This window comes from Meriones unguiculatus, chromosome 2 (assembly GCF_030254825.1).
Source record: "Meriones unguiculatus strain TT.TT164.6M chromosome 2, Bangor_MerUng_6.1, whole genome shotgun sequence".
In the NCBI taxonomy this organism is placed as follows: domain Eukaryota; kingdom Metazoa; phylum Chordata; class Mammalia; order Rodentia; family Muridae; genus Meriones; species Meriones unguiculatus.
Window position 1 is genome coordinate 49480469 of NC_083350.1, and position 24708 is coordinate 49505176.

Sequence of the window (24708 nt, forward strand, 5' to 3'; positions counted from 1 at the left end):
CTATGTAGCTCTGGAGTTTACTACTTAATAATAAGTTTTATCAACGTCTTTTATTGCCACACTAAATAATCTAGAGCTCCCTAGAAAAATAAAATGATAATACAGAATTCTTTAAACACAAGCATGCCTACTTCAAATGGCAATGAGCCCTGTGGTCCCAAATAAAGCCCTGGCATCGATCCAAGCCAGTTTATTTCCAAACCTTCAGTAAGCAGTATTTCTTTTCCATCTTATTCCAAAATTACTTATCCCAAATCTCTACCCTTAATCCTATCTCACTCTATTCTGCAAGATGATTTAAATGATCTCTACTAAACTTTCTATATTTATTTGATTGTTTTCATTCAGAAATTTAGAACATAAAAGGTCACAAAAATTTCTCAAGTCTATTGCTGGTATAATCTAGTGGAGGGGGACTTCAGAAATTATAACCTTTAATTAAGAATACACAGCTGGGGCCTGAAGAGATGGCTCAGAGGTTAAGAGCACTGGCTGTTCTTCCAGAGATCCTGAGTTCAGTTCCCAACAAACACAAAGTGCTTTACAACCATCTATAATGAGATCTGGTGCCCTCTTCTGGTGTGCAGGTGTACATGCAGATAGAACATTGTATACATAATAGATAAATCTTAAAAAAAAAATACACAGCTAGGCATGGTGGTGAACATTTCTATGAGGATAGGGCAGGAGGACTGTGACTTCAAAGGCAGCCTGGGTTCTAGAAAAAAAGCCCCCACCCACCAAACAAAACAAGAATACACCATACTATAATAATCAATAACCCAGTTGCAATTACTGTCAATCTAGGCAGGGTGCAGTGATACTCACCTGTCATCCCAGCACTCAGGAGGCAGAGGCTTGAGGACTGATACAAGTTCAAGGTTTGTTTGGTTTACACAGTAAGTTTCAGGCCAGCCGAAGCTATATAGTAAAACTGAAATGGTCTCAAAAAACAAAACAAAGTAACTAAGTAAAATAACACAACGTATACACATACAAAACAAACAACTTATGTTTCTGTGTGTTGTATACTGACACCTTGAAAGACTTCCTGTGTTGTTCACAGACAGTAGACAAATGGGCACTTGTAAATTTGTTAACTATCACATGCTGGTGCTGTTTTAAAAGATAGTTTGACAACCTTGTGGCTTTTTTTCTTTATATTTTGTCTAAGTAGAATATGGGGAAAAAAATCAAATGGCTGATATAACCACCACTGGTCTAAATTTAACACAAGCAAACAGGAATAAAGACCTAAACAGAAATAAGGACCCTTTTGTCTCAAGTAGGACTTAAATCTTGGGCTGTGTTGAATGGAAGGAAGAGGCCAATGGTCCAAACAGGCTTTCTATTGTTGTGGTTACTGGATGTTTCATGGCAGCTTATAAAGGATCTCCATGCTCATCCTATTCTGGTCCATTGTCATTTGCAGAGGCAATTGATACTGAGTGGGATACGAAAGGGGAAACTTCTGCTCCTATTTGTAAATGTACAAAATAAATTGCAACCATAGTGTGTTGGCTAGTTTGACATTAATTTGACACAGGCTAGAGCTGGGAAGAAGAAACCTCAACTGAGAAGACGGCCCCTGGAGACTGTCTGGTGAGCAAGCCTGTAGTGCATTTTCCTGACTGATTAGAGATGAAGGAGGGCCTAGCTCACTGTAGGTGGTACCATACCTGGGGAGGTGGTCCTGGCAGCTGTAAGATAGCAAGTCACAGTGAGAAGCACTCCTCTGAGGCCTCTGCTCCAGTTCCTGCCAGCAGGTTCCTCCCTTGAGTTCCTGCCCTGACTTCTGCCTGCAGTGGATTGTGTTGTGGAACTCTAAACCGAAATAAGGTGATTTGTTTTTGTTTTGTTTATTTAAGACAGGGTTTCTCTGTGTAGGCCTGGATGTCCTGGAACTAGCTCTGACCAAGCTGGCCTTGAACTTAAAAGATTCACCTGCCTCTGCCTCCCGAGTGCTAGGATTAAAGGCATAACCACCACCACACCTGGCTTGGTTACAGTATTTTATTGCAGCAATAGACATAAGGTTTTAATTTTTAGAATATATTCTGGATTATTGTGTAAGATTAGAAAATGTTTTCACAACAAATGTAAAGTCCAAAATTAAACACTGATCTACAGTAAAAGGTGCTACACAGAGACATTTATTAATGTTCTATTGTATTTACAGTTTAATATAGCAACCAAAGTGAGCTAGCACTTGGGCAGCAAGCACATCATTCTACAGTTATAACAGTTGTAAAAGCAAGGAGTACAGAATGTTAGGGATCTTCTCAAAAGTTCCAAATTAATTCTTTGCTCCTGACCCTCTGTGATTCTAGCCACTCAGTTTACAGAATAACATTTAGTATTTAATCTGAATCTGTCTTTGCCTTTTCCATTTTATATGATGACAAACACCTTAAGAATTCCTTTGTACACAGAACTACAGAATGAAAAGGTAATTTCTGAATATAGACTATGTAAAATTAATACTTATTTACCAATTGAGAACATTGTTAACACTACGATGAGCTTTGCACTATGGTTTTGTTTCCTGGTGTTCACACAGTACAATTAAACGTATTTCTAGATTAATCTGAACAGGAAATATGGATTATGTGCAGAAATATAGTCATAACCAAAGTTTTGACTTTTGAGAAAACCCCTTTTCAAACAGCCAGCCTTAAACATAGCTTACACTAATCTGTAATTTCAAATCTGCTTTGAGATGGAGGATGAATAAAGCAAGATTGCCCCCTACTGACTACAGGGACATGGCTCATGCTATTTAAAATGACTACAAACAATATATAAGGCATTATTAATAATACATCACAGACTTGATTGCAAGAGCTTTTTCAAACGTTAACCACTAATGATTCGATGATTACAGAATTCTGCATTAACTATTAACATTTTACAGCTAGGAACAAATAGAGAGAAGTGATCTTTTTCAACAGTACTTTATTTTTAAAGCAGGTGACTGTGCTCCATTCTGGCGCTGATTCACTTCCTGCAGGTGCTCTCGCTTCTCGAGGGACTTCATCAGTGCAGGAAGGCCTCTGCCAGAAAACATCTGCCAAAGAAGGACACTGAACAGTCAAACTCTAGTTAGCCTGTTATTTTGGCTAAGAGCAGGGTGTAGTCAGTCACAGAAGATGTTTAGAGACATCTGTGGTGCATTTCAACATAGTATGACGATTACTATACACGGACAACATAGTAGCCAATAAACAGTCAATTTCTAGTTCTTAAACCAACCCCCCCCACACACACACACTATACATAATTGTGCTCTCTTTAAAGACTTCTTTTATTTGTATGGGTGTTCTGTCTGTGTGTATGTCTGTGCAGTACCCTCAAAAACTGTAAGAGAGCACTGGATCTTCTTCAACTAGAATTAAAGATGGTTGTGACCACCATGTGGGTGCTGGGAATTGAACCCAGGTCCTCTGAACCCAGCAAGTGCTCTTAACTACTAACCCAACTTTACAGTCCCCTAGTCCCAGTATGCTCCCTCTTGAAAAAATCAGATCAGGAGTTCCTCACTCTTCTCTCTTCTGTTCTAACAAAAGAACAAAATGGAAGTGGTGATTCTTCATTTTATACTTACTCTCATGAGGACAGCTTAAATAGGTCCATTTTCTAATATACCTACTGTTACCATTCACTTGACAATTCTGTCAGATCTCACCCAGGAAAAAAAATCTGATACCAATGATGTCACCCTCTATGTGAATTGTGGCAAAGTTAGAAAGTGAATGTAAACTCACCTGTCCTATCTCACAGATATGCTTTTGAAATCTTAAAAGAACCAAAGCATTTGGGAAGTATGTTTTTCAGAATATATGCAATTCCTAACCAACTTTTAAGAAGTAATATGACAGAATTGTAGAATTCTAAAATGGTGTCTGGCTGGACATGGCAGTACATGCCTTTAATCCCAGCACTCAGGAGGCAGAGGCAGGCAGATCTCTATGAGTTTGAGGACATCCTGGTCTACAAAGCAAGCCCAGGATAGCCAGGGCTATTACACAGAGAAACCCTGCCTTCAAAACCAACAACAAATAAAATAAAATAATGATCTCTGTGTTTATGTGTTTCCCTGTCTTCTTCTGCTTTAGGACTTGAACTCAGGTCATTGAATGCTTAAGCAGATGTGTGTGTGTGTCACTAAGCCACACTCCTGGGCCTGTACGGACATTACTGGTTTAGTTCTCATGGAAATAAAGTGGGGGGAAAACTTCAAGTAACTCTTTACTGTAATGTCAAAAGAAGAAGCGCTAAAGACACACACCACTTTAATAAATATAAGAAACTACTTGGAACCAAATATTAGGTTGACCACCAGATAGGCTCATATGTAAGCCTATATGTGTCCTTTTTTCCATCTCTCTAGATTCTGATAAAACCATATAAAACCTTGTTGTTTTCCCCTTAGGCTGTAAACATTTCAAAAGGCTGCTAACATGTAAAGAAGATTCAACAGTGGGGGAAATGAACTTACTCTTTTACAACTGTCAACATTTCCCACAACTCCAAATTCAGTTGTGTCTGGTAGACCAATGATATGATTGATACACCTGTCCTTTACACCAAGACAAAGTGACAGACAGGCTATGGCTCCCCATCAACACCACAGGGGACTGTCAGAACCGGAAAAGTGAGCAGAAGCAGAAGGGAAACGGAAGAACTGCTGCCACCTGGAGGCTGTTCTAAAGAGGCCTAACAAACCCAAGTCACTTCACCTTTATCAGTTTTGACTACAGATAAAAGCCAAAGTGTCAGTGACTGCTGAGTCAAATGCTGGTCTGCAGGACACAGCGGAGTACAAGTGTGTTGCCTGGCCATTTAGTTCACGCTGCTTTATAAACAGTTTTGTCAGGGTTCTCAAAGTCAAAACCTGACACTCAACAGTCATTTAAAAATCCTGCTGGATGAGCCAGACCAAAGAGGAAAGAGCAGAGCACCAGCATTCATGCTTGCTCCTCAAAGAGAAGTTGAGTGGCTGCCTCCTGTTGCGCTGTCTTCCCCAGCACTTTCCTCACACTGCTAACCACAGTAAGCCCTTTCCTCTGTAAGCTGCCTGTCAGGTGTTGTGACCCAGCTAAAGTAACCACTGCAGTGGTTTGGTAGCATGCCTGTGATCACAGTGGATTTCAGGCTTTGCAAGGAGTTCAAGGCCAGTCCAAGCTATCTATGTAGACAATGTCTTAAAAAGAACAAAGTTGCTGGATGGTGGTAGTACACAGCTTTATTCCAGAATTCAGGAGGCAGAGGGAGGCAGATCTCTGAGCTTGAGGCCAGCCTGGTCTGCAGAGTAAGTTTCAGGAAAGCCAAGGTTACATAGGAAAACCATGTCTTGAAAAAAACAGAACAAAACAAAAAAACAAAAAGAAAAGACAATGACTTTCCTTTACAATAAATAAACTGGAGCAACAGTAAATATACTGAGCATGTTGTGTGTGTATCTAATATATATGTGCAACAATAATAACAATTAGAAATAAGGTTATGAACTTGACAGAGTTGGAGATGCAGTAGCTGGAGGAGAAGGGGCATACAGTGCTCATGCATGAAATTCTCATTAAAAAAATAAATCAGCAAGCAATAAACCTTTCTCCTCCTAGTTGACAAGGAAGAGGGGTTAACATGGCTTTAAAAAAGGCTGTCAAATCCATCGTGCTTCACTGTGCAAGTGCCTTTGGAGTCTTCTAGCTACAGTAGAATCCTCACCTTCAGCAGCAGCAGCCCGCTCTTGCTTCCCTGCCAGCCCCAGGGTGTTGTATAAAAGCGCACTTTTCAGTGAAGGGAGGACATTATCCCTTTTGAGCAATAGAAAAAGCACATTTTCTTTCTTCTGCTTCCAGAGTCATACAATTAACACCACTGTACCCCTTCTGACTTTTTGTTATCAAGACAGAAAAAAGTTAATTAGGCTATTTAGTTAACTATGCACTTTTTCATTTGTTTTTGAGACATAGTCCAAGCTAGCCCTTAACTCACTAGCATATCTAACTTGGGCCTCAAACTCATCATCATGTCTCAGCCTTCCTGGTACAAAACTGTGGGCCACACCCTATCGGTGCACTGTTTTCTCCTCTAGAGTCTGAGCTGTAAAAGGGCATTTGTATACCTACAGAATATTACCATTTCCCTCTAAAAGATTCTCAGGAGTTAACTGGTAAAGGAAACAAAATTGTAAACACTGCTTTCAAATCCCAGTCCCTTCACCTTGTGGTCTAGGCTCCCTGGTCATATTCTGCATGACTTCATACCAACCAGCACACTGAGGCTCGGCAGAAAGCAAATAAATTTACTTATGTGCAGGTTCCTGAGGACCTCTGAAGCACACCACAGAAACCCCTCTCAAACCATCTCTGACCAGTTCCCACAGCACTGTCCTAAAAACTGGTGCTGCTATCATGGCCTGGAAGATTCATGACTTTCAATGTAGATCACTCAAAAATTTACCAAAATCTTTAGAAAAATAAAAGGTGTATAATGACATAATTCCTATCAAAATCCCTAACATAGCAGAATGGAGAGTTAGGCAGTCCCTGTCCTGGCTACTACTCGCTGTATGTCAGAAGATGAAGAAAGTGTGCAATGCCCTCACCTACCCAAATCTTCCCTGCTTCTCCCCTTTCCTCCCTTCCCTTTCCAATGGGGGATCAAATTTTGTGCACTGAACTATACCCCAAAGCCTGTCAAATATCCTTCTATATGAAAAATGAAGACAACAGACAGAGGGGTGATTTCCCTGGGAAATTCACAGCTACCCTCACATTCCTACAGGACAGTTTGTCTGCAAGGAGGACCCACAGCCACCCTGAAGTCGGAGCTGAGCTGCAGTCGGTCTCCGTTCTCCATTGCATCTCAGGAGACTGCAGTTCTCCCCCACACAGCTAACTTTCACAAGCTCAATTCTACCATCATTTAAGGTTTGTGGCAACTGCTGCACACAGCTACCACAAGGCCTTTTCTGGGCCTTCACCTGGACTGGCTGTTAAGTGGTGCTCAAGGTTATATTCTATCACACACAGCCCCAAAGCCAGAAGGGCAAAGAATTGAGTCCACAAAAGCATAGCCTGCCTTGTCAGGGCTCTCTGCTGTATTTAAGGTAGCTCACTCTTCAGGTAGCCATTGGTAAAAGATGGGAGTCAGCTACTGGGGAAAACTGTACGAATCAAATAGTTCAGGGCTTAGTTCTGTTCCAAGGAAAGGAAAGGTCCCTCTCCTCCCCTTGGATCTGAGCTTCTGCTCCACCAGAGTGGTAAAATCTTGGTAGAAAGCTGAAACAGGCAAAGGCAAGGTGGCAAAGGCCCAAGAATTAATTTTAAGAAATGGATGTCTTAGTGGGCTTGTCAGTAGCACAGCAAGAGGACCTGTTTCTAATGTAGCTGCTGATTCCCCTCAGGGCATTCTGTGGCTCTGTGAGAGTAGGGAAGAGAGAGAAGGCCTGATGAGCTCAACCTGGTCATCAATACCCTAACTGCCCCTCCCCCCATTATTACTGATACACTTGCCTGTATATTGCCAAAACAACTTTTTTCTTCCCCTTTGCCCTCAACAACTTTTGTAAACACCACTCCTCCAATAAAAATAGGGAAAAGACAAGAATTTTTTTATGCCCTCCTACAATGTATGTATCCCTATCCCAGCCTCACTCCAAACTGATTGGAACTCTGCAATGCTATCACATGATTACAACAGGAACACACACCACCCCCATACCTTTAATAAATAAAGAGAACTCTGGTCCTGGGGAGATTTGAGAAAGTTTCTGGCATCTTCCGAACTTTTGCATAATTGATAAATCCTCTGAGAAACAGGAGAAAGCCTAATTAAGAAAAGAAAAGTCAAGAATGAACTTGTAATTTATGCATTAAACCCCTTCCCCAGAACTTCTCCTTGTAACAGGAACATGTCATTTTCCTGCTGAAGCCTATTAACACAGGCAGTTTCCCCCAATATCTTCAAAGGACTTTTCTATTCAATTATCCACATCTCAACAGGAAGGCATAATCTCAAGTGTAAGTGCCTCTCTGAAGGAGCTAACTGGTCTCAAAAGGAAATGGAATGTAAAATGGGACCACACATTTACATCTGGAGGCCTCACTGGGAAGTCTATAGACTCTTCCTGCTGAGTTCCCAAATAACATCCACACAATTAACTCCAAAAGGAGAGATTACAAATGGTTTTGTTTTCTGAAATATGGTCTCAGTATACAGGCTGATCTCCAATCTTCTATGTGAGCAAGGTGTTCTGAACTCCTACTTTTTTTTTTTGCCTCCTCCTCCGGAGTTTTCTTCGATTACAGGCACACACCACCAAAATTTTGCTGTTGTCAAGCTTAATTCTGATCTTTTGTTATTTAATTTTCTGCCACCAGTACATAACGTTGTCCACTAGATGTCAGCACCCACTTGTGTAGAACTCCAGTTTTGTACTTTTGTTTTTTCCCAGAGACGGTTTCTCTTCCTAGTCCTTAGCTGTCCAGGAATTTGCTCGATAGAACAGCTGGCCTTGAACTCAGAGATCCACCTGTCTCTGCCTCCCAAGTGCCGGGATTAAAGGTGTTCAGCAATGCCCCGCCCAGTTTTCTACTCTTAAAGATGGTCTGACAGCAGCAAACTCACACATTCAGCCCTCAATGTGCCCCTCCAATGAAAACCCTCCTTCAGAGATGCTCTTCAATGCCATTACTGACACAAAGTAGCAATGCAATGCATAGAGTTCACTGCATCCAAGGCGGTGAGTTTTAACGGATTTACTGACTTGTACAACAATCACAATCTAATTTAGGCCTATCTGTCATCCCTCTCCTAACCGGTGGACCTTAGTAGTGGTTACTCATTCACCTGAGCCCTCCTCTTCTGTCCCAGCTCCAAGTAATCATTAACCTAGTTTGCTTTAAGGAGTTTTTAAATAAACTCAGTGGTAAAAAGTTCTTTTTTTAGTAAAAACCAAGAGTTATCAATGTTGAGACTAATGAGTATCATTCAGTTTGACACCAAAAGCACAGAAATATAGTATAGGCTAACCTTCACAAGCTGGTTCTCCTGAAATGGCAGCGCCATCATTGGAAAGGAGGGACTAGCAGCGCCATATGGGACTGTATTTGCTAGCTATTCCAAGTGCTGAGAAAAGCTTAAAATTTTAAGGTGTTTGTGTAAAGTATCTTGATTTTTAAATGCTGCCAACTAATTTAAAGCAACTTTAAGAATAACTAGGGTAAACTAGGCAGTGGTGGCATACACCCTTAATCCCAGCATTCAGGAGACACAGGCAGCCAGGTATCTCAGCTTCAGGACAGCCTGGTCTACAAAGTGAATTCCAGGACAGACAGGACTACTCAGAGAAACTCTGTTTCAAAAAACCGAAGTAACAACTGGGGTAAACAAACTGCTGGAGTTCACTAGCTGCAGGTCCGGAGCCACCAGCTTGGGTATGCTCTGCACAGATCCCTACAGACGTTCCCGAGACAGGAGGACAGGCTGCAAACACACATGAAATACAACACAGCAAAAAAGGCTCAACAATAAAATATCAATCCTTCTTCCAGGAAACACTGATACAGAAATCAGTCCATTAACTGTATTTAATTTATATTACAAACAAGCCAACTGAAAAAATGCCTACTATTTCTTTTTAAAAAAATTTAATTTTTATTTTGTGTGCATTAGTGTGAAGGTGTCAGATCCCTTGGAACTGGCATTACAGACAGTTGTGAATTGCTATGTGGGTGCTGGAAAATGCCTGGGTCCTTTCAAAGAGTACACGGTACCCTTAACCACTGAGCCATCTCTCCAGCCCCCGTTTCTCCTTTGATCCATCTGGACTTTGGTCTATCTTTCAGCCAGTGAGTGATCAGCTTTATTCTTCATCATCTTTCAAATGGTGCTAGGGATTAAGGCCAAGGACTGAGCATGCTAGGCAAGTGTCCTAGGCCACTGGGCTCAATACTCAACCCAGCTTTTCTCTCAGAGTCCATCTGAGAGAATAAACAAGGCGAACATTATTCCTCCTGAGCCATTCTCCTGCTACTCAGTTTTATTAAACTTGTGGAAATCAAGGGAGGGGGAAATTCACCCTTTCTCTTTCTGGAAACATTAGATTCCAGTAATCCAGAATAGATAATGCCCCAGTGCAGGAGGGAATGATGGCATGGATGACTTGCATTTTCTAAGATGCAGGGTCAGTAGTGCTTGGATCTATTGACTAAGAAAGGCAGGTCTCAACTCTCAAGCTCCTGCTGAGCTTAGGTGTTAGGCTGAGCTAGCCAGATTCAGGAAGAACAGTCCCACCAACAGCTTGGACAGAGGATACACGAAGGTGTGTAAAGCAGGAACTAAACATGGTGGTGCACACTAGGGAGGCAGAGGCAGGAGGATCAAGCAAGCTCAAGGACTTCCTGATCTACAGAGTGAGTTCTAGGCCAGCGACAGAGTACACAGCAAGACCCTGTCTCAAAAGGAAACAGAAAAGGAGACGGTCAAATTAGGGATCAGGCATGGTGGTGCACCTCTAGGATCCACTACTTGAAAGGAACAGGAAAGAAGATCAGTTCTAGGTCATCCTCAGCTACGTATCCGTGTAGGCCAGCCTGTAGACCAGCCTGGCCTACACTGGGACTTTGCTTTAAAAATAAAAATAAAAAATAAAGAGAGAGGAAAACAAACAAAACCAAAAAGAAAGAAGGCCAGGTGTAGCTGCACAAGCCTTTAATCCCAGCATTTGGGAGGCAAAGAGCCAGGGCCATACAGAGAAACCTCATCTCAAAACAAAAACAAAAACAAAACAACAACAACAAAAGCAAACAAATGAAAACAAAAAAAGAAAGGTCTAAACTAGGAAAAAAAAGTTTTTGGTGATAACCAAGAGTCACATCATGAGTGCTGACCTTTGCAGGCCAGAGTGATAATGTCACAGATGTCTAATGCCAATTATATTATCTTTCTTTTTAAAACTTTACTTTTAATTGTATGTTTTCTGTGTTGGGGTATGTGCAGGTGAGTACAGGCACTCTCATGGTTAGATATGGGTACTGGGAATCAAACTTGGGTCCCTTGCAAAAACACTCTGAACTTTTAACCACCGAACCATCCCTCAAACCTCATCTTCTTTGAAAGCTACTGGATAGCTCTGTCATTGCTTTGTAGACATGACAGCAATGATGAGGATAGCCTGTTATTATATCACACATATTTCCTTATAAATAACAAAGCCACCTTAAAATAATTCACCAATACTAATTTCCTTATTTTAATGATTAGAAAGAAAATAATGAAAATTATAATCTGAAGATTAATAGCCAGACTACCTTCATGTGTGCAAGCACGCACATGTGTGTATGTGTGTGTGTGTGTGTGTGTGTATATAGGGTGTGTTTTTTTTTTTTCTTTGTTTTTTCAAGACAGGGTTTCTTTGTGTAGTCTTGGCTGTCTGGAACTAGTTCTGTAGACCAGGCTGGCCTAGAACTCAGTGATGTGCCTCCCAACTGCTGGGATTAAAGAGGTGGGGGGTAGCTTCCACCACCAGGCCTAGCCATATAGTTTTAATCTGTCCTTTTACTACAAAGTTATGTGCATTGAGCTACATATAAATTTTCTGTGGTCTACTGACAGATCTAGCCAAAGATGGCTTACATACGTAATTAATTCAGCTGGTTAGAGTACATTTATAATCAACTTGGAGTTGAGTTTGCAAGCCCTCTGTGGCAGTAACTAGAAGTAGAAAAAAAAAATTCCACACTATAGTGTCACCAGTATGCCCAATGATCAGAATTAAATGGAGCAGGAAAAGCACTTCACAAACTGTTATATTAACATGCATGCTACTCTACTCTACTGCTGGAACTACCTGACCTTTAAGGAAGAAACACTTGAAAATGAGATTTTAAATTGTTGGTGAATACTATACAGTGAAATGAGGCTTTGCTAAAGTAATTTTAGCTGTCTAATTTACATTTGTTGGAGGTTGCTCTGATTCGTGTATATTGTTGCCTGGATACACCTATCCTTGTTATGTAAACCTACCTGACTGGTTGATTAAAAGGCCTATACCTTAGGCAGGGCAGATATGGGTAGGTATGGCTAAGGTTCCTAGGCTTTTGAGGACAGGAGAATCAAAAGAAAGAGACGGATAGAAAGAGAGGAGGAAGGAGGACACCATGATGGTTACATGGAGAAGGAACCATGTGGGCGAGGAGGAAGGACTCCAAGGATGACATGGATGGAGAAAACACCAAGATGAAAAATATAAGCAAGTATCTTGAGATTATGCTAGACCAGATGAGGATGGTAAGGGAGGATGGCACTGGATGGGGGCTGGGAGATGGATGGTGAGGGTACTGAGGTAGCAATATCTGCCGGGCTCAAGGTAAATAAGGCAATTATAAAATCTAACAGATGTCTTGTGTCATTATTTGTGATAGTGGGTTAGATAATAGCGCTGTGATATTCTTAGGGCTAATAATTAACACTATATAGCCCAATACTCTTTTTTATTTACAACAGACATTTTTTTAAAAATTTAAGGAAAAAAAATTTTAATTTCATTTTCTTATGTTAAAAGCACTTACCTAAAACCAAGAACACCCACCAGAGCCAGTACTGGCCATCAAAGTATCCAGGGAAATAGGTAGAAAACTGAAAGAAAGAAAGAAAAAAAGGCAAAGACTTTATTTCAGGCTAACAGAACAATTTCATATACTAATTTAGAGGCACACAAAACACAACTGTCACTTAGACCATTTATAGTATTTTTTAATCATTTATTTAATGAGCACGTTTTGCCTTATTATTGTATGTGCACCACATGAATGCTTGGTGCGTGAATGCTTCCAGTTAGGAAAAGAGTATCAGCTTCCCTTGGAATTAGCATTATAAATGGTTGTGAGCCACTGAATGGGTGCTGGGAATCAAACCCAGGTCCCCTGCAAAAGCAAATAGTAACCACTGAACCATCTCTAGCACCACAAAAAAAAAAATTGTAAAAATAAGATATATTCACTTTTAATTTGAAATTGTTTCAATAAATGCAAACCAGCTTCTTCAAATGGGGGGAAAAACCTTAACATTTTCTACTCTATTATGGACTCCTCATTTTGCAAATATACAAAAGAATGGGCTCTGCATGTATTCAGACACGGGTAGAGGGAGGGCAAAGGGGTGGAGTGGCTGGTATATAGCTCAGGATGGATTTAATTTTGCTCTTTCTGTTTCAGTCTCCCAAGTGCTGGAATAACACACTTGTGCCACCATACTCAGCTCTTGGTTTTGTTAGAAAACTTTAAAAAATCCCTAGCATGATAGTACATGACTCTAATCTGGCAATCCTCCACAATGTATTTCCCATCTCAATATGTTTCTAATTCTATTGTTTGCATTCAGTACTAGAGGCAATTGTTTGGCTGACATCACTGTCTCCATGCCAGCCAGGGCCCATTTGTTACTAACCTTGACTTCAGAACTTTGTATCATGTACTTCACAATAGGCCTGTACCTTTGCCAGGAATTGGCACAGCACACTGTTTTAGTAAGAACTGAAGGCCTCTTGAAAGAGAAAAAGAATACAGATGGCCCCCCCAAAAAAATGATTAACTGAGCTGAATGTGGTGGCACATGCCTTTAATCCCAGCACTCAAGAGTCAGAGGAAGGTGGATCTCTCCAGGCCAGCCTGGTCTACAAAGTGAGTTCCAGAAAAGCCAAGGCTATTACACAAAGTAACCCTGTCTCAAAAAACCAAATGAAAAGAAAAAGCCATTAACTTTATGATAGAACACAAGCAATATGCCTTCAGTAAAAATCATCTTTTGCATTTGAGTCTTTCCCCAGCCTTGCGCTAGGTAGGATGAAAAGAGTCTCTCAGGATGCTGGGTGGTGGTAGCCAGTCACAGCTCTCAGGCAGCCTCAAGATCACAGGGCAAAACAGCCGAGATTCTAGCATATTCTGACACTACACTATGCCATTCTGCAGGGTGAGTACTTTAAATCACGTGTAGTTCACAGTCGTCTGCGAAGTACTGTTGTGTTTCAGTATAATATCTAAACCACCAGCTTTTAAACCGGATGAGAGCGAGAACTATGGCAACAAGCTGAAGTTTCAGCTCTCCCTGTTGATGCTGAAGTGCTGATCTATGAACCTCTCTGGCAGGACTTATTTTGGTGGGGAATTAAAAACTTCATTTTTTTTCTGACTTGCTAAGCCATCCTGAGCTTGTTTTTTGTTAGATTCCAAGGATACTTAATAATGTAAGTTCAGTCTTTCTAATAGCTTATATTTTTGACCATTTAGTTAAAGATTTAGTGTTTAATAGATCTGTAACCAATTTTCCTGCGTAAAAGGTCTGAGAATTAAAATGCAGTATTTTCTCTTTGTCCATGGAAGACAGCTTTCAAGACCATCATGAATGCTTAAAATGACAACAGTTTCAAATCCTATACATATGTATATACAATTTTTCTGTACATATGAACCTTTAATAAAATTTGATTTATGAATTGCATACAATAAGTGTCACCTGAAATAACTAAAAATACAGTGAAAATTTATACAAACATGGTTCTTAAAAAAAAAAATCTTGATGCCATAAAGATCTGAGACACCTCAGGATGGGATTTTTTTCCCTCTTTCATTATTCTGTGAAAATTTTCACTGGAAAGAAGTGTGTAGCTTCTCTTTGCAAATGCAAACTGCCAGCATCACTCCTTTCACAATTTGGGACCGTGACCATTTAAAAAGGATTACAACCATAAGCACTGTGGTACCAAGATGATCTGAGAAGCAGAGGGCTCCTGAGCAAGGCAAGTTTTGAACAGGATGGCCTGAGAAATTTTACCGCTCTATATGGCAAGCCATTTAAAATGTATCAACTGGGGCCAAGAACGAGTGCATGCCTTTGATTCTAGCACTAGGGAGGTAGAGGAAGGTGAATCTCTGCGAGTTCAAAGCCAGCCTGGTCTAGACAGAAAGTTCTAGTCCAGCCAGGGCTAAATAGTGAGACACTGTCTCAAGTCAAAACAATGAAACAAACAAACAAATAACAACAAAAAACTTATCACCCATTTCTTTGTGAAAACTTCAGACTTTAACCAGAGGTAACAGACTGAGAAGCAGAGATGCTGGAGGCTCCAGTGCATACTTTTCTCTCCTTTCTTTCTATTCTGTGTGTGCGCGCAAGTGCACATCTTGACATGCATGTGGAAGTTGAGAAGCTCAGGTGTTGGTCCTAGCCTTCCACCCTGTTAAAAACAGGGTCTCTGCATGCCGCAGACAGACGCTAGTCGGCCTGTTTCCCTTCCAGATTCTTCTCTTTGCCTCTTTTCTCCCCACAGGAGCACTGGCAGCACAAAGCATGTACTACTTCGTCTGGCTTTTACATAGGTTTTTAGGAATCCAAAATCATGCTTTTGTGGCAAGGACTTTCCCACCAACCCATTTCCCCGGTTCCTAATATTTTATTTCTTAATAAAGTGACAATTAAAAATTTAAAAAGAAATGACAACTTCTCTTGGACTTGGGTCTTCAAGTCCATGGGTTCTGACTGTTTTTTCCGAAGTCAATGTTTTTAAATGAATATAAATGAGCTATCCAGGAAGAAACCACAATTATCTAATTTTCAAAGGATTTTGGGTTCCTAAAATAGTCAATGAATGCTTTAGAATTGCCTTGAAAAGCTACAATGGCCAAGTAACATCCATTAATTAATAATGGGTGTGCTGTTCATGTGTGAGGTGCATACATGATGCTCAGACACACACAGAAACCAGAGCAAGACATCAGGTGTCTTCCTCTATCACGCTTCACCTCACTAAAGCAGGTGCTTGCCTTTTTGACTAGACTGGCTGCTCAGCGATCTCTGGGATCTGCCATCTCTACTCTTCAATGCTGTGGTGATTCTAGACATGTGCAGTTACACCCACCTTTTTATGTGGGTACAGACTCAAACTGGGGTTCTCATGCTTGCCAGCAAGTGCTCCTATCCACTGAACCATCTCCCCAGGCACAGTATGCCAATTTATAACAATCTGGTTTTGTCTGCCAGGCTGACAATAGCAACAAACTCATCTGTTTGTACACAGGCTTTTCCTGTGTAACTCACTATGTAATTAGGCTGGCCTTGAACTCATAGAGAACCACCCATCTCTGCTGGGATTAGAAGTGTGGGACCGTACAGGTGGCAGCAAAGTACACTTTAAAAAAGTACTGAACCCAGTGGTAGGTAAGTCTGGTTCAAGGTCTAGGCCTTTTTGTTTTTTTGTGTTTTTTTTTTTTTTTTTGGACACGGTTTCTCTTGCCCCGGCTATCTTGAAACTAGTTATATAGACCAGGGTGTCTTCGAACTCAGAGATCTACCTGCATCCCTAGTACTGGGATTAAAGGCCTGTGCCACCACCTCAAGGCAACATTTAGGCTTTTAAAGTATACTTTGCATCATACCCTGAACATTCGGCAGCTCCATTAAGATCATCACTAAGACCTTGGCTCCCTCTTTGAAAGCATTTTTAAACAGTTGTGTGGCTTTGAACAAATTAAAGATAGCTGTTTTTGCTGTTGTTGTTGATTTTTTTAAGAACCTAGATGTTTTAGAATTACAATTATTTTATGCAGCTTCACCTGGGTAATCCCGTATCACTGAAGACATACAGTACTATAATTTTATCAAAGGAAATTCTCTAATGGAGCACTAGACATATTTCTGCATAAGCAGTCCTAGAAGTAAAATCTAGGGAAGGATACACAAAGTAATGAGGTTAAAATTACAAGAGAATTGACATGAATGCCTGCCTTTTCTGAGACAGCAAAGAGATACCCTTTGTATCAAAGAAACTCCAGGCTGTATACATCCATTAGCATATCGTAAACATCAAAACAACCTGTAAGATAGATCATCACCTTACAGATCTATACATGAAACATGAAGATAGGAACTGTGTGCAATAGATTTTAACTTGCTTTATCTTTGAACCAGAACAAAGACAAACCAAATTATTACTTTAAATATTAAAATATCAAAAAAATGAAAATATTCAAATATTTTCAAATACTGCTTCTCTTCACAATCTATGTTCTCTGCTATGCAACTTACCCTGACAATAAGAATCCACTTAATTAGAGAAAGACCAAATCCTGAGATGGCCCCATACCTTCCCGCAGCGGAGGTGGTCAGGCAAAAAGACAAGAAAAACCCAATCCAGTTGAAGAGGAATGCCACTGTAAGAGTGGAGGAAAAAGATAGGTTAGCCAAGGACAGAGTTCTTTGCAGCAGCCTCTGCTTACATGGCTTTCCCAAGGACACCAAGGGGCCTCCTCTTACCTATCTCTGCCTCCCCACAAGCATTTTTCAATCTCGTAAGAGAGAGACTTTGAGTCTGTTTTATCCTCTATATGTGCTGCTGTCTGTGCCAAACACCCTGTTCCTATCTTTGCTGCCATACAGACTAGTATTTAGTAAACTAAATGCTGTGGATATTACACTGGAGGCCCCAGGTTAATGTGATTTAAGTTATCATTCTGCTCTATGTCTTCTGACAGCTCATAGCATCACTTCTTTTGCACTGAGTTTTCTGTGTTTTTAATAGAGTAAATAAAATAGGTGCTCACTGGTAAGTGAGGTGCATAAAAACATAAATTAAGACAACACAAAGAAGAAAATCAGATTGACCTTGATCTATCAGAAAAATAGAAGTTTATAGAACAAAACCCATCAGATAAAGTTGCTACATTCCTACTGTGCTATCTGGGTATGAGCAGGCTTGATAGCAATGGGCCCTGGGGGCCTGGAAGGAAAGAATTGGTGTGTGTAAAAATGCAGCGCCCATAATCATACTTCCCATTGATGAATTCAGAGCATTTGGGTTTGTAGGAAGTGATTGCTGCGTATACACTTACTGAAAAAAGTTAACATAAAAATCCCATCATTTCCTATCCTCAGCTGGTCAGTATCATCAAAGTCATCTCGACTCACAAAATCTTCATCCTAAACAAAGGAAAAAGAATAAGGCACGGTCATAATGAATTATTTCTGGACAAAGGAATGACATCAGAAAAAACAAAACAAAACAAAACAAAAACACTAATAAATGGGGCTGGAGAGATGGCTCAGTGGTTAAGAGCACCGTCCGTACTTCTAAAGGACTGGGGTTCAATTCCCAGCACCCACATGGCAGCTCACAACTGCCTGCTCCAAAGAATCTGACTCCTTCACACTAATGCACATAAAATAAAGTTAAATAAATTAAAGAAAAAAAAGCACAATACAAGTGAATACAAGTATCTAGGAGTACATTTATTACTGGTTTAATCCAGAACTAAGCATTAAAGGCTCAGCAACTTGGAGCAAAAATGAATCATTTTAATATCCTAAGAGCTTTCAAAACTATTTATTTATAGAGTTATTATTCTTATTCTTAGTTATTATTTGTACTGTGGTTATTATTTGAACCTAGGTTCTCACCTCACAAATGTCAAGCAGGAACTACCATTAAGCTACATTTCTAGACCCATAGCAAATTATTTTAAGAAGATTCCTCAGCTGGGCATGGTGGCACATCTTTAACCCTAGCACTCACGAGGCAGAGGCAGGTAGAGTTCTGTGACTTTCAAGCCAGCATGGTCTACAGAGCAAGTTCTAGCTCCCCAAGGGATGTGTGGGACCCTACCTCAAACAAACAAAAAAAAATTAACTACACATATGATTTGAACTCTGAAGTACCAGCAACCCAGGGTCTGTTGGAGACCTGTAATATCAGGAGCTAGAACCCACTGAAGAGGCAACAGTGGCATCTCAAATGCTTCCAAGGGGCAAGGACAGAATGTTCATCCATGAAGAGCACATGGCTGTCCACTGCTCAGCAACATAAGCACTTGTTTGCACTGGAACACAGATCTGACAACTCCTTCCTTACTGACAGACAGGATCTGTCCATCCTAATCTGAAAAGACAATTATTATTACTATAGCCTAGAAGGAACATGATCCTGGCCAACACGAAGGTATGTGGCCAACCTTTTCAAATCATGTAGACGATGTACTGAGTGATATAAAAGTAACTTGGATACAACCTCAAAGTAAAACTGACCACACTTCTCCATAGTTCAATGAGCGCTCCTCAAATGAAAGGTCTTCAGGACAAATAAAACTTATTTTATAGCAGAAAGGTATGGGAAGATCCCTGTGGAGACTGGGACCTAGATGGGCATTGGCAGTGGTCACTTTCTTTTGTGATTTAACAAACTTCCTCTACTGTTGGAAATTTTTATGACATATCATTTGTTTTACACTTAAAAAAATTAGCAAATATCTAATATCCTGACTTAATATTAATAATGTGATGATTAATAACATGATGCAAATTTAAATTAGTCCTGTTTTAGTATTCATTTTGAATAACTACTCAAAGATAGACTCCAAAGATAACTTAAAGTGACTTCTGAGAGTACTGTCTGTATCTTTCATATTTCTTCATATCCTCTCCATGTCCTGGGACTCCTTCTATACACTGTTTCTAGGTTCTTGCTTTTTAAAATACCACTAGTCCTTTCACACTCTTGTTCAAAAATCTGAAGAATCTCCCTAAGCTATACACCAGCTGCAAATGTCTCAAGCTTACTGTTCCAAGGATGCGACAAATTACAGTTCTGGTCACATCTCCAAACTCCCTTTGCAAACTCCTTGCTCACACAAAACTAATCATTATATCCACAGAACTGCTCTGTCCCTGGTTGAACATATGTGTGTTCTGGGCTTTTCCCTCTATCAAAACCCTAGGTCATCTACAAACCCGGTATTCTACCTATGATCATCTAGTAAAAAGACAAAGTTCTTGATGTTCTTGCACAGCTCTTGTGCTGTATAGACTTAAGATAGAGTTTCTCTGGGTAGCCTTAGCTGTCCTAAGTTGTTTTGCAGACCATGCTGACCTCAAACTCACAGAGATGCAGCTGCTTCTGCCTCCCTGAGTGCTGGGATTACAGGTGTGTGCCAATGCCACCAGTTCTACTTGTCTACTTTTAAGTAGAGCTAGGGGTCCAAGGCTGCACAAGAGCAGGCATACTATAGAAGGTGTGCTGCCTGCTGCTGCCACTTGCTGAGTGTCTACTTACTCTTGATTCCTTCCTTCCAGCATCCCATGAATCCCAGGCTGGTTATGAACTCAGTATGCAGCTGAGGATGACCTTGAACTTCTAATCTTCCTGCTTCCACCTCCTGAGTGGTGGGATTACAGGCATGTGCCACCATATTTAGTGTATGCTGTGCTGGGGATCAAGCCCAGGGCTCTGTACATGCTAGGCAAGCACCCTACCAACTGAGCTATATACTCCTACTCCTATCTGCATCAATCTTAAATCTCTCTCCCATCTTCAGCAGGCTAGAAGGGATCTGAACCTACAGATGGCACACAAATGGTATAACCTGGAATGCTGGAGACACAAAGTTTACATGGATGGCGCTAGGTCTCATGAATTCAATGATGTCATTTGTATTTCCTCTCTCCATAGGCATCCCTAACAGTTATGAGCTAATACCAAAATATTAAGTGTGTGTGCAAATCAAAGCAAAGCCCGTGTATTACCTAAGTCCTCTCCTCCCATCCCAGGAGGCTTGAAGGGGAGGTGGCAGTGGTAGTGTCCTTAGAAGTACAGCAAAATGAACAGGTCAGTGGTTTTCTGCTCAGTGCATCATTTTCAGGAAAGGATACTTATTATTCCAAATGAAAATATATATGCTTAAAATTAGCTGTAACCAAGGCTATTCCAGTAACTCAATATTGGATAAGAAAATAACTTTATTCCAACTAAGTAGCCCAAAAGCAACATAAAGAAACTGCTTACTCTTCCAGGAACCAAAGGGATCGTGGCTTCAGCCTTGGTTCTCTCAGCCTCGTCATAACTGGGCAGTGTTGTAGCCACGTTATAAGAAGGGGGCTTTGGAAACCCAGATTCATCTTTGTAGTCAAAATATGCTGCAGGGAAAAAAAAGTAACAAAATCTAAATGAAGCAAAAGACATTTATAAACACTCAGGATGATTTTTAAGTTTATATTTAAAAAATAGACTCACCACACCTTTAATCCTAGCACTCAGGAGGTAAAGGCAGGTGGCTCTCTGTGAATTCTAGGGCAGCCTGTGCTATATATAGCAAGTTCCAATCCAGCCAAGGCCACATAGTGAGACTCTTGCCAATCAACCAGCCAACCAATCAATCAAAACGAATAAATTTAAAAACTCACTTTATATCCTTACTTCCAATTGTTTTGGACCACTATGAATTTAAGAAGTGTTTATTTCTGTGGTACTGCGGAATCAAACCCAGAGCCTTGTGCATGCAGACAAGATATGCACTGAGCCACATCTCCAGCCCTCTTTTAATTTTGCCCAGGCTGTCCTTGAACTTACAATCTTCCTGTCCCAGACTTGTAAGTAACCACTAGACCTAGTAATTTAAATAGTTATGGAAAATACTTAGGCTAACTAGCATGGTGGCACATGCCTGTGATCTCAGATAATTGGGAGATGAATGTTATAGGGTCACAAGCTCCAGCCCAGCCTAGGCAACACAGTAAGATCTCCTATTAAAGGATTTAAAAAGCCTTCACATGTGCACTAAGATCTATATTATATTTCCTCTTAATAACAAATGTGTCATCAACAAATGTATTCAAATCAACTTAAGAAAAAGGAAAAAACTTGATGTTCATGTGCTCCTGTACTTGGACTCATGGTTTACTTCATACTCGGATGTGTTGAGGTAACTAATTTGATTAAAAAATAATTCTATGAAATCTTTCATTTCCTCTTCTGAACACTATTTCTTGCTCACTGACTTCTATTACAAAGATTCAGCATAACAGAAAAGATGTATTTATAAGGTTAAACTTCTAAACATTTTTAAGCTTTGGAAAAATTTTCTATAGTTCATGTAACAGTTTTCTTTCTTTTATTCTCCAGTTATAGATGAACTTCTCCGTAAATCTTTTTTTCTCTGAACAAGGTCTTGCTGTGTAGCCCAGGCTGGAACTACCTACCACTACTATGTCTTGACCTCCAGTGTGCTGATATCAGAGGGATGAGCTCCTACACCAGCTAACATAACATTTTACTGCAATACATTATTGAAATTGTAGATCATCAATGCCTGTTATTAACAGAAAACAAACAGGGAATAATATTCTCCCTCTTCCTTCTCCTTGTCGTCGTCGTCTTCTTCTTCTTCTTCTTCTTCTTCTTCTTCTTCTTCTTCTTCTTCTTCTTCAGTAACAGGATCTAGCCATATACAGAACTCAGTCTGTACTCAAATTGTCTCCAGTCTCAGCCTTCCAAGGGCTATTACAGGCATGAGCCAGCATGCCCAGTATTCAGGTGCTGGGTGTGGGGGCAAAAGCCTGTAATCCTAACACTTTCCATCCAGGGAAAGGCAGGAAAACCAGGAGTTCAAGATCAGTCTCTCTATACACAGTATTTGTGGACAACCTGATCTATGAGAGACCCTTTCTCAAAACAAAGAAACAAAAATTCAATATCCATTAAAAAATAATAAAATAAGAAAACTTCCTTAATTTGATCACAGATATTTAGAAAATACCCAGCAGTATGAGCTGGGCTACAAGACCTCAGAGGCAGAACATTTGCTTCGTGTATGTAAGGCCCTAATTTCAGTCTCCAGTACTGCAAACCAACACCCAAAGGGAACATTACAGTCTCTGGTAATTTACTAAAGCTTTCTCCCTTAATGATTAGAGAACACAGGGCTGAGACAGCTCAGCAGTTGCAAGTGCTTGCTGCCATTCCAGAGGTCCCCAGTTTAGTTCCCAGCAGTGGCACTGTGAAGCTCACAACCTCTTTTAACTCTAGCCCATGTCCTTTTCTGGCCTCTGCTGGCACCCATACAAAAATGTTGTACAGACACAAACACATGTGTGTATACATTTGAAAAAAAAAGTTCAGGATATATGGTTAATATAAGCCATTAGCTGCACCTGAATATACCAACAACAACAAAAAAAGCTCAATAAAATTGAGGCAGGGGTTGTGTGTGTGACCATAACTTCAAAGGCATTACACAGATGCCAACTTTTGTGTGTCTGTGGTATATGCATGTATGTTTGTGGTGAACACTTATGTAAGTATACACACATATGTGTATATGGGGAGGCCAGAGTCAACACTGCCTATCTTTCTCTATCACTTTCCCTTTTTCCCCTCCCCTACTTTGTCTGTGGACTTATGTGGGAGACGGTGTTTGGGTGTGTGGTGTATGCCTGTGCACAGGATCACATGTGTGCACGTGTATGGAGGCCTGAGGCTGACAATGGATACCTTCCTCTACAACTCTTCTTTAAACAAGATCTCTCACTGAATTTGCAGTTCACCAACTGGTTTGACTAGCTGGCCAGAGAGCTCCAAAAGCCTACTTTTCTCTGCCCACTAGCACTGCAGTTACAGACATACGTGAGATCTTGTCTCAAACCCACTGTCTCTGTCCATCCATTTGTCTGTCTCTCTCCCCTCCCCGTTACCCTATTATCTAATTGAATTTATCTACCAGAGATTGTTTTGGGTTATAATCCCTATGTCAAAAGAAGAATTTTTAGAAAGAATATAGAAAGCAGATTGGTAGAAGTGTTTGAGAAAAAAAAATCTCAACTGGTTAAAAGTTGGAGGCAGGAGGGTCAGGAATTAAGGCAAGCCCCAGCTACGCAGAGTTGCTTGAATAGGCTAACCCTGCCTAAATAAACAAAACAAAACCAACCCCCAAAACTCAACAAAATTTACAACTACAGAAGACAGATATTCAAATACTAGTCAGGAAGGAATGATTCTGGGTAGCAAAGCATTAAGGACTTTTGATCATGAATGAAACAATGAATCTAAACTCTTTTTAATGAGATGGATACATTTAAGGGAAAACCAATATTTATGATCAAGGTTGAGTATGGAAGCTCACACCTGAAATCCCAGCAAGAGGACTGTACACAGTATGCAAGACATGAATATGATTTCTTTTCCAAGTTTTGATGTTTTATTCTTTAGAAAACTGTCTGCCTCCAGGGTTGAGGAACAAAGCCAGGACCTCACACATGGCAGGCAAACATTCTACCTACCACTGAGCTCTATCCCAATCTCCTGGTGTCCTAGTTATAGGCTGAATCCATGAGAAAATCTACAGTTCTTCCAAAATCTGAATTTTAGCAAGGTAAGTTCAGGAGCTCACAAATAAAAGAACCATAACTACTATAAGGGAATAGAAATGCAAAGAGACCAAAATTAGAGCTTAGAGACTAAAGCCAAACTAGAGGTAAAATGATGACCAATGTTCCATACCATTAAAACGATGCCTTCAGAACACCAGCCTACCAATGGAATCAATCTCATATGAATTGTCCCCAGCTTCCCAGTGTCATAATAAAAGGATGCTAAGGCTGTCATGGCTTTACAAGAATGAATGTCTTCAATTTTCCTACGATGAAGTAGAAGATGGGTTTCAGTAGTGGCACATGGCTCTACTTGCCACTCTGCCACAATCCTATTTTATAGGATATGGAAATGGCTCTACCAAAACTGGCGAGCTGGAGCTACTGACACTTTTTCTTCCCTCACAAGAGAATCTTCGCTAATGAAGAAATTATGAAAAACAGGTGATCACTCAGTTCAACTCTTCCTTCCATTCTTCCCTATATTTTTATTTTGTTTTTGTTTTTTAAACTAGG

At 40.4% G+C, this 24708-nt stretch overlaps 1 protein-coding gene across 2 annotated transcripts in view; it reads right to left on the reverse strand.

Moving 5' to 3' along the window:
- Nucleotides 1-2125: 2125 nt before the first annotated feature.
- Ndfip1 (Nedd4 family interacting protein 1) overlaps nt 2126-24708 on the reverse strand; it is a 41814-nt gene continuing 19231 nt past the window's right edge. Inside the window, exons 3-8 of one of the 2 annotated variants that reach the window (XM_060377354.1) lie at nt 20834-20964; nt 17892-17979; nt 17089-17213; nt 12579-12645; nt 7729-7834; nt 2126-3083 (exon numbers count right to left, since the gene is read on the reverse strand). In XM_060377354.1, the coding sequence (XP_060233337.1) occupies nt 7731-7834; nt 12579-12645; nt 17089-17213; nt 17892-17979; nt 20834-20964 (515 nt within the window). In that variant the 3' untranslated portion in view covers nt 2126-3083; nt 7729-7730. The remainder of the gene's footprint in view (nt 3084-7728; nt 7835-12578; nt 12646-17088; nt 17214-17891; nt 17980-20833; nt 20965-24708) is intronic. The other variant, XM_021654645.2, reaches the window with a different exon arrangement.